This window comes from Micropterus salmoides, unplaced genomic scaffold (genome assembly GCF_014851395.1).
Source record: "Micropterus salmoides isolate LMB-PRFRI ecotype aquatic unplaced genomic scaffold, ASM1485139v1 Ms_hic_scaffold_14, whole genome shotgun sequence".
NCBI classification, from domain to species: domain Eukaryota; kingdom Metazoa; phylum Chordata; class Actinopteri; order Centrarchiformes; family Centrarchidae; genus Micropterus; species Micropterus salmoides.
Genome location: NW_024040485.1, coordinates 22255704 through 22266438, shown reverse-complemented (window position 1 = coordinate 22266438; position 10735 = coordinate 22255704). Strand labels below are relative to the sequence as shown.

General features: G+C 39.5%; 1 protein-coding gene across 1 annotated transcript; it reads left to right on the top strand.

Moving 5' to 3' along the window:
• The first annotated feature begins 1904 nt into the window (after positions 1 to 1904).
• Positions 1905 to 9150, top strand: b3gnt5b (UDP-GlcNAc:betaGal beta-1,3-N-acetylglucosaminyltransferase 5b). Its single transcript, XM_038718431.1, has 2 exons — positions 1905 to 2142; positions 6952 to 9150. Exon 2 carries the CDS (start codon positions 7220 to 7222, stop codon positions 8381 to 8383), a length of 1164 nt encoding a protein of 387 aa, XP_038574359.1. The 5' UTR covers positions 1905 to 2142; positions 6952 to 7219; the 3' UTR covers positions 8384 to 9150.
• Positions 9151 to 10735: the final 1585 nt, after the last annotated feature.

The window sequence follows — 10735 nt, the reverse complement described above, 5'->3', positions numbered from 1 at the left end:
TAGGTAATTCCTTCAGGAAACATACTAGGAAAGGATTGGGGCAATTACAGGATTCATAAAATAAAGCATTATAAAAAAGATTGGATACTAGGGCTGAACAATTTTGGAAAATAATCTAATTGCAATTTTTTTTTCAATATTGCGATTGCAATTTAAAATGCAATTAATTTTTAAGCTCTTTACCTTCTGTATTATTCAAAATGGACAAACAGTGAATCAGTGTATAGTATGCTATGATGAAATTAAGTGATGCATGAATTATTATTATGAGCAATGGTGGAGAAGAAGCATCACATTTTACTAACCCAAAGTTCAACCACCAATTAATGAGTCCTTATCTCAGTTCAAATCTCCTAGGACTCCATCTTTCTATATCCCAGTAAGCAAACCAAAAATACTTAGTTTGAGGTTCAATTCAAAAGTTGGCCAACGAAAATAAAATAAGTGATGCCTCTCCTGTTTAATGGACAAGCTTAGTAATTCTCCGACAATACCGGAGCAATTTTTCCTACATGACATACTGTATGAATACTGTAGTAGCTCAGTGCCCACATATTTGCATTGCAGCTTTTTGTGGGCAGCATTTTCAGGTAATCTGAGAGAAGAGAGCAGCACTGATGCGCCATTCAACAGTTTCTGAGTTTATAGCATCTCCATTCTTTGACAGCTACGGCACAGAGATCCATTACAAACCAGGACATTCAAAGTAGAGAAAGTATTGAGCATGCTTTGAATCTCTTGAATTTCATCTTAACAAACAGAGATATTCAAATCTCTATTTATTCCTGAGACCCAGCAATATAATTATTATAACCCTTGTGCACTGTATCTGGACCTCTAGCAACATAATGGACCACAGTAATTTTATTGCTTGTTACACTCACTGAAACACTCATAGTAAAACTGACTGACAGCACTTTTGACTTCTACTTTGTTTTTGTCTGGTAGCTTAATGCTGAAAACTTTTAAAAGGGATTTCCTGTGTTTATCCCAAATACAGAGGCGGCTCCAAACCTTCAATATTAAAACATCCACTCTTGATGTAGCAGAAAGATAAAATATTCTACAAAATATTAGATAGATTTTATATTTATTTTTTAAAGCATTATCTACATTAAGATAACAATTATGCACAGTATGAAAAACTACCCACGTAAAGTGCAAAACAACTTCAATACAACACAAACCACTACTGTTCACAACAAATGTTATTGGCTAATGGCTATGAGAACACTGTGAAAATGCTAAATTCAAAAATATTCATTCAGCAGTATATTAAAATCATGGACCCCTGCGACCATGTCAGTCAGTCTTTACCTGGTCAGACAGATTTGATGGCCTGGAGTTCCTAGAAACAGAAGACGTCGGTTGGCATTTATCAGCAGTTACCATTAGAGCCGTCAGGTAAACTTAGTTGGAAATCTTTTAGCTCCTTGTGTACACACAATTTAATTTGCCAACAGAGAGAAAGACTTACCAACTATGTCACCGGAATCAGTCAAGCACGTGTGACACGCCCACCAAACGGGAGAAAGCAGTTGAGAAACGTTGCAAAACGTTTTGAGATTGAACTCGCCCCTGCTCAGGGGGAGAGTGGGGGCTTAATTCTTCCCATTTTCATTTTTCATTGAGGGAGAGTCAGACATTGAGTTTTTGTGAGACAATGAGAAAGAATTAACACTCACAAAAAACATTGCCTTGTTTTGTGGAAAAGATTGACCCGACGTATATGTTATAAAAAAAACAAAACTAGCTGCCTTGCTTACATGCTATTGACATACAATCTAAATCTTAAAATGTCATTCAGAGAACAAGGATGAGGCACAGAGGGCTGGCCTTCCTCTCATCATTGGCCTACCTTTCTTCTCTCTCTGCCTGTTGAGCGCAGGCCACCCCCACGCCCGAAAGAGGAGGGAGAGAGAAAGAAGAACCAGGTCACACGCACATTTACAAGCAACACTAGAGACTCAGAGGAAAGGATCAGGAGAGGGGGGGAAAAAACAGATATTCTCACTCAGACACACGTGAGGGTTTGATTGTTTAATGTGGGGTTGATGCCTGCTCCTGGCACGCGCTTGACCTCCTGCCACCTGAAGGAAAAGTTCACATCAAGCAGAGAGGAGGAAGGGCTGTCTTTTGCCGGTGAGTTGTTGGAGTTACCAGCCCGAGTGTGATTTTCCTTCCCTCCCATCTAGGTGTGTTTCAAATGGATTTATACGATCGGTGGCTTTGGAAATATGCTCGTGGCGTGTTTCACGTCCACAGCGCTTGCTTTAGCTGAGTTTGAGCGGTACGGATCAGCATGCGCTCTTGCCTGCTCCGTAGGCCAGTCTATCCCAGAGTGACGGTAGAACAACCTGTTTTACAGGCCCAGATGGTTAATCCGTGTTTTTAAATCTATTCATCCATTCTAAGCAGCTACGTGTACACATCAGCAATTATTAGACCACAGAAACGCATAGGCCACACACAAAACATCTAACTGCGAGGAACATTTTGTAAAAATAGGACCAGCACACAATAAAAAGGGCTGATAAAAAGTCTTATTAATTAAGCCAAGACGCATTGTTGACTGAACTGATGACTCGTACAATTCAGTTTGCTATCTATTGTGTTTGTTTGGGATTTTTTTTACTGTGCAAATGAAACAGCCTGTTCTCACGTAGTCCATAGCCCAAATGCATTGTGCATAGTCTATGGGGCGTTAGCAATTCCTCCATAATTATTAAGTACTTTATATATAGCTTTGGCAATATTGTTGCTATACATTCATGCCAATAAAGCTAATTTGAATTTGAAGTGTAACAGTGGTCACTGAGTAGCCTAAATAATGGGTAATATTTAACTTCTTCTGTAGAATAATCTGATACATATGTGTAGGTAGTGGAGACCTGGTATGGTTGTAACATGGGGAGAGTTGTAACACCACCATAAGATAGAAGTCATGTAATCATTTGGTATTTACCTACGTCCTCCCTGGTCAGTTGTGGTGTTTGTCATGGCCGGAAACGAGTGCATTCAGAATTTATAGAGAGAAAAATTTTTGGACCTAGACTATATTTTGTTTAGTATCTATACAATTGTATGACTTAGATTGAATTTTAGTTTCTTAGGCAACGTGTGATGCATTTTTCCCCTGCTAATTTAATTGTAACACTTCTTTTAAAATTGTTACAACCATCCCCCATACATACAACTAAGGACTTTCTTGATTGTAATATTTTTACAGAGCGCCCTATGCAGTCTCTGAGCTCACTCAGCCTGCACTCCAGGGTTACCAGCATTCATTTTTCAGCACTAAGACCAGTACTCCCTATTCACATGTTATTGGGCCCCGAATCCTTTCCCTACTCAGTCTCCGTCGATGGAGATGGCATAAAAGAGTACGGGCAGCTTGTGAGAAGTGCCAATGCATGAGGAAAAATTCCCAGTACGCTAAAGAGTAAAATGTTACTGCATACCGATAAGTACCGGCCCGGCACTGACTGTGACTCTCATTAAGAATATGTACACACTGACACTCAGACACACACACAGATGTTTTGCTTTGTTAGACCAAAAGATGTAAAAAGATTTTCTTTAATTAGGTACATTGTAGAAATGTTTAAAGTGTACATATATTATACTGTCAAGTAAGTTTGTTCTAGTAGACAAATGTAGGCTACATACACACATGCAAGCGACTCGATCAGACATAGTCTGTTACGGAGAGAGAGAAACATTGTTCTTTTATGTCACTATACCTGTTTTTGAAGTGCATCATATGGTCTGGCATCCATTTTTGCTTTTTTTGTCTAATTGTTACAACTTACCCCAGCATGTGTTACAACTTACCATGGTATTGGGGTAGGTCATAACAAAGGAACACCATGTATTTGACATCAACTCATGTCTGTGAGATTCTTCTAGAGGATTTAATTAGTGCATTTTGTAGTGAACAAATTTGGGTGCTTTGTATAAAAGTTTGACTCTAGCTAAAAAAAGTTATAGTTCCTGAAACAAAAAGGGTTACAACCATACCCGGTCTCCCCTATATGTAATCATAAAGGCAGCAGGCAAAAAAAGAGAAATGTTATAGGCAGGGACAGCTGGGCGTACCTCGTCCTTAAAGGGCCAGTTCACCCAAATGTAGGCCTACTTTAAGTGGTATGCAGAAAGTTTTGGGATATCTGTCTCTAAGATTTCTGCCAACACCACGATACAGTGGAGGAGAGTGGAACCTGTGCTGCTTAAAGCTTTGAAAAATGATGTATAAAAAATCAGCAACATATGTTTACAGAAACAATGTCTGCTTTACTCGCTGTGGACAATTTTCATTGTCCATTGTGAAGAAGAAAAATTCCCCACGAAAACTGTTAGCAACGTGTTCTGTGGATTATCTAGAATAACAGGGACGTTGTTTCTAGAGACACATGTTGTTGTTGACTGCATTTTTAATGCAATATTTTAGTAGGCTGTGTAGTGTCATAAATTAACACTATATGCGGATGACGTAATTTTATAGCTTCCACTTTTAGAGACAATCAAAAGTATAAAGGAATAGTGATCATTCAGGATAAACAATTAGTCTATATGTAGCCTATAGGTGAACAACAAACAGATTATTCTAAAAAGCTCAGATTTAAGTGGAACCAACTAAATAAATAAAAAAATTAATTTACAATAAAATTAATTATAATCCATACTGATTTATGCCAAATCTATGAGGTTTATTATCAGAATCTAGAGAAAAAAATAAACAGGAACTGAAAACAATCTGACTCTATCTTTAGAGTAGAAACAATTGAAATGATGGTCCTCACAATTCCTCTTGCACAATTTCAATTCCTCCACAAAGTTTTAAAAGATGGAACGGAAAGATAATTAATTTTATCTTGGATAATAAAATGAAAAGGGCCAAACTTTAAACATTAATAAACTCTAAAGAACATGGTGGATTAACACTCCCAGACTGACAGAATTATTTTCATGCCACACAACTAAGTATCATAATGAAATGGACTAAAGACAGAGCTGGCACCATTTTAAATAAAGCCATTAATCTTTAAAGATAAAGATACTGCACAATTTAAATGGCTGAACAGATACACTAATAACACTCTATATAACTGGAAATTTAACATTACATAAACAACAAATTAATTTATCTCAGAGAAATGGCATGCTAAATTTAAACCAAACAAAATGGATAATGTGTAAAAAGTTTGGTCATCAAAATCACAAATACTAAGAATGATGATAATTCCTTCAAAGCCATAATAAATAGATTTGGTTTAGCTTAGAAACTAAGCTTAACTTAGAAACTATATCAACAATTTCCAAAAGAAAGAAGGTAACAAAGAGCAGCACTCTTAACAAGCTTTATGATTTAAAAAATACTAACATGGACACCAGGAATACCCTTTCAAAAATATATAAAATACTTGTTTCTACCTGTTAAAACGTAGTTTTTCTTTTTCGCCAAGTGCTTGCTCAAATTGCTTGAATTGGTGCTATATAAATGAACTTGAATTGAATAGAAGATAACAACATTAAAACACAACACACAATCAGGTAAAAGTGAAACTTAAAACTAGGTCGGCAGTTAAAAGAGGACAACAGAGAAACAAAGTATAAAACAATGCATAAAGCAACAAATTCTATGTATTAGAGGGAATACTCATGGAAAATATACACAAGATTCTTTATCAAGCCAAAAATACAATCAAAATTTACAATATTCAGTAAACCAGACAGTTAAATTGTTCACATGTGTTTTGCCCATTACTAAAAATGTCTGGGCAACTAATTATAACCTCTATCATAAAAATGTTCCAAATCAAACAGGCACTTGAACCAAAATGTATTATGTTCTGTATACCACCATCTGAAGTCACTCATTAGAAAAAGACTTATACCTGTACAGCATACTTAGAATTGCAGCCATGAAACAGACTGGTTAAAGGAACTGGTTAAAACATGCTCCACCTTCATTTAACAACTGGTCAAACAGCATTTTAGAAATGGACAGAAAAGCATAGAAATAAATCAAGAATTGGAATTTTAAACTCTCTGAATTTTGTGAAATAAATTTTTTAAATATGTGGATCACAAACAATACTGAAGCATTCAGTCTTGAAGAGTTAATTTTTTTCACTTTTAAGCACATATACCATATTATGCTGTATTTGGTAAAGTGTACTATATAAGAAATAATTGGGTGTAACAGTAAGTGTTTCCATATAAGAGCATGAAGCTGAGGTGAACCAGAGGTGAAGCAGAGTTTGTCATTATCGGGCAGAGAGAAAAGAGAGCCATTTCGAGCCAGTGACCCCATTAGGCACAGGCCATCCAATGATGTTTAAAAAGCTCTCGGAGTGCGGCGGGAGTCCCAGGCCACAGTCCCATCATGATCCCCCCTTGGTTTCAGCCCAGGCCCAGCCGGAAGCAGGCTATTCTCGTCCCGTATTGTGCTGCCAAGGTATTCTGACACTGTCCATTGTGTCCGAATGCTTTCCATGACTCTCAGCGATTTCAGTTGGTCTGCACCTTAAACCCCTCCATTATGGTCTGGCTTGCATTGCCACATTTGCTGTGTTGGCTTTTGCTTTCAGTGCCCCCCCCCCCCCCCCCCCCCCAAACTGATTTTTAGCTAACGTTACTAATCTTACACAACGCTGAATACAAGTGGGTGTAGACAAATGCCAAGTTCAGATCAACAACAAAAAAGTCTCAGTTAAACATAGTTTCATTTGCACTTATCTTATTACAAAATACGGAGGCAACACTACATGAGAAAATATATAAAATATTTGCTTGCAAAACATGTCATGATGGCACACTGTGACACTTTACTTAGGAAGGATATTGGAAAACCAGATATTTAGAAATAGATGAATTTCTATAGGATAAGGATGCTGAGGTTTATCTTGAGTATTCTTTCACCGAAGTAAATTTGCTCTCTCTTTTCAGTACTTTAAGACGACAGCTTCACTTCTGGGCAACTGTGAGGGTGTGAGTGATTCTGCTGCAATGGAGGGCCTAGACCCAGTGACTCCTACAGCTGCCTATGCCTCCTGTTGAATGTGGAAAGCCTAGGATGGAAGACCCACCAAGTGCTCCTCTGAAGCACTGGAACAAGACTCTCAACTATCTCGCCTCCTCCTTTGCACACACCAGCTGCTTCACCACCATCACCAATCAGACAGGGACCACCGCCACCGGGTAGTAAGATTCCAGGATGTTTGTGAATTTCCGCCGGATACGAAAATGCCAGTGTGTGCAGCTGATGACCACCTGCCTGGTGCTGTCGGTGGTGATGGTTTGTTGGGAGCAGCTGGACAACAGCGTTGTCAGCCACGTCAAATCCTACTCCTATCGCTACCTGGTCAACAGCTTCACTTTCATCAACAAGAGCCTCACCATCCCACGTGAACAGGCCAGGAGCTTCAGCAACTTCCGCTACCAGCTGGACCACCCAGAGAAATGCGCTGGCAAGGACATCTTCCTCCTCCTCTTTGTCAAAACATCCCCACAGAACACTGAGAGGCGAAACGCCATCAGATCCACCTGGGGTAACGAAACCTACATCCAAAACACCCTGGGAGTGACAGTCAAGGTGGTGTTCGCCTTAGGAGCGCCTCAGATCAAGGAGGATGAGCCTTCATGGAGCAAGAGGAGTGGACTTGGTTTTCAGGAGCAGCTAATCCACGAGGACCATCTCCATGGTGATTTGATCCAACAAGACTTTTTAGACTCCTTTCACAACCTGACCCTGAAGCTGATCCTGCAGTTCCACTGGACGCACAGCCACTGTGCTCATGCCCGCTTCTTCATGACCGCTGACGATGACATTTTTGTCCACATGCCCAACCTGGTGCGCTACCTGCAGGAGATGAGCAACAGAGGTGTCATGGACTTCTGGATTGGTCGAGTGAACAGAGGGGCGCCGCCAGTTCGCAGCAAAGACAGCAAGTACTATGTGCCCTTTGAGATGTACCAGTGGTTGTTGTACCCTGACTACACCGCTGGGGCTGGGTATGTCATCTCCAGGGATGTGGCGGACAAAATCTACCAAGCCACCCTGACCTTAAACGCCTCTATTTACATAGACGATGTGTTCATGGGCATCTGCGCCAACGCCATTGGTGTGTCACCGCAGGAGCACATCTATTTCTCAGGGGAGGGCAAAACGCCCTACCACTTGTGCATCTATGACCAGATGATGACCTCACATGGTCACGTGGAAGATATCTATGACCTATGGAAGGCAGCAACCCACCCGCAAGTGAAACAGAAAACCTCTGGACTGATGGGGAGGCTGTACTGCACAGCCGTGAAAATGTCTCTCCTTTGTAACCCTTTCTACAGCTACACCTACCCTTGCAAAGCAGCCTTTTTGTAGTATTGCTTCAGTGTGTTTGTCAATGTGTGACGGAGTGGGAGGGAGTGTGTCATAGGTCAGAATGAAAGGAGGATCATCGCTGTGAATATTACCTCAGTCCTTTCAGTCGGACAACCATGTCAAAACCCTGGAGAGACCAACATCACGTCAGTGATCTGTAGTCTTTGTGTTTTAATAACATAACACTAGCTTTGCATTGACAGCAGAATGTGTAAAGAAAAAGGGTCCTAAAAAGATCCTAGCTACCCACTGTGCTCACAAATGGGATGGTAATAGATGAACTAATTTATTTTCCATCTCAGCCAGATGATTGAGTGTATTTTCTGCTTGCATTGGATTTTTCTGCCAAAACTAATAATACTCAAAAACAAAAACATTTTCTTAACACAAGGCTGCCTCTCTCACTGGCATTTATCTATTTTATTACCTTAATAGAAAAAATTACTTCACTTTTTAAACTGGACCTATATTTGTGTGTGCTTCTAAAATGATGGTGCAAAGCATTTAGGCATTCTTGCTGTGTGAATGAATGCTAGAAACATACACACTAGGTCAGTGATGTGTTGGATCTAAAAAGGTCTCATCATGAAATGCAAAATTCCTCAGTGAAGTAGGGTAGACGTGTAACTGAGAAGACGTTACAGTGCTGAAAATAATGATGAGCAACAAGGTGTGAGTTCTAAATTGACAGTTTTGTCGTAATATTTTTTTGTAATTAAATTTGCGAAAAATGTTTTTTAATGAAATAAAATCTCAAGTGAAAGTTACTAGTAGTAGTCATCGATAATATCAGTTTATTGACCAGGAAACATGAGCTTAGGAAACATCTATTAATTAACTTAAAGATTTTCAAGTTAGGTGGTTTGGAGACTAATGCGCCGCTAGGTGAGATAGGGAGAGATTGTGTTTATTAGTCCTGTGTTGACTGGTAACCTGCTCAATAGGGAAAGTTGACTTCCAGCCAGTGTCAGTTATAACTTTTTACACTTTGACCACAATTTAGTTTAGACACAGATTATGCATGCAAAGCAAAAAACTGAAATCATGTGTGTAAGATGACAATTACTACACAAATCAGCCCGAAGCCTCAATCCATCCATCCATCCATCAGGCAGCAGAGCAGGTGTAGGTGCTACACACGCCTCAACAATCTTGCATGAAAGCACTCTATTCTTTATAAGTGAGGGAATAGACTTTGCCTGTGTACAGGAACATTGCTCACTAGGATTTACATTTAGGCGTTTTCCATCTGACATGTGATACGTGAAGCCAAAAATACCCTCCCGGCATCTGCCAGAGTTCTCAAACAGTCCTTGGTATGTCTGCTCTGTGGAGGCATCTGGCATACTGCTAACAGTAATAACTGTCAGTGCTCAACCGACACGATACAAATCATAAATTTCCACAGACAAACGGAACTGGTGGTCAATTTTCAGACGTGGGGGGTGAAATGCCACACAGACAGAATGAAGATTTTCAAACCCACACAATGAAGGTGTGTGATGGTGTAGTTCTGCTGCAGCAGCATCTGGGTTTCCTCTCTCTCTTCAAATTTCATCTCATCAAATATACATTTTTCTTTTAATCTCTTAATTAAGTAAACATGTCAGAGTTGCCCTCTCCTTACTTCACCTTGACTTGCTGCAAATTGTCTATATGTTTATTTATGGCACTTCATCCTGAAATGTGATGTTGCCTGGATTAGCTGTCCTCCAAACAGCTGCTCCAAGGCAATGCATAAAGAAGAATAATTCACACACAGGATGTAGACGGGCCTAAAAACCAGTTGCCCACATTGGCTTAATAAACTCTTGTTTTTGAAATTGCCTGTGGATGTATAGTAAGATATCAGTAAGAGATGATAAATATACATGTTAATTTAAATGAGAAAATATGATAATGTCATGTACAATACATGAGCTGTTTAGTCTAAGGAAACTGGTTTGGTAATTTTAGATTTACTCAAGTGATCATTACTGAGAATCAGGCCATGTGGAGTCAGTAGCTGACACTGCTGTCATCAGAACAATGACGCTAATCTTTAGTCACTTCCCAAGAGGTGGCAAAATAATTGTGCAGATAAAGTTGAGATCTAAAAATAACAAGACGTAACCGTGGCCTCATAACGAGCAACAAAAAGGATTACACGTGGGGAAATCTGTCCCCACAAGCTTGCTCAAGATGAACATACTTCCTAGGTTGTTGTATCCTTTACGGATGTTGCCGCCAACAGGGTGTTTGCCAATTTAGGAAAGATGATTTTCAGGCAAGGCACAAAATTCAAGTGAAAATTGGTAAATACCGGTGACTTACAGAAACAGTTTGACATTTTGGGAAATACGATCTCATGCT

Coding starts and splice junctions, on each gene's coding strand:
- b3gnt5b (XM_038718431.1), top strand. CDS start 7,220: ATGTTTGTGAATTTCCGCCGGATACGAAAATGCCAGTGTGTGCAGCTG.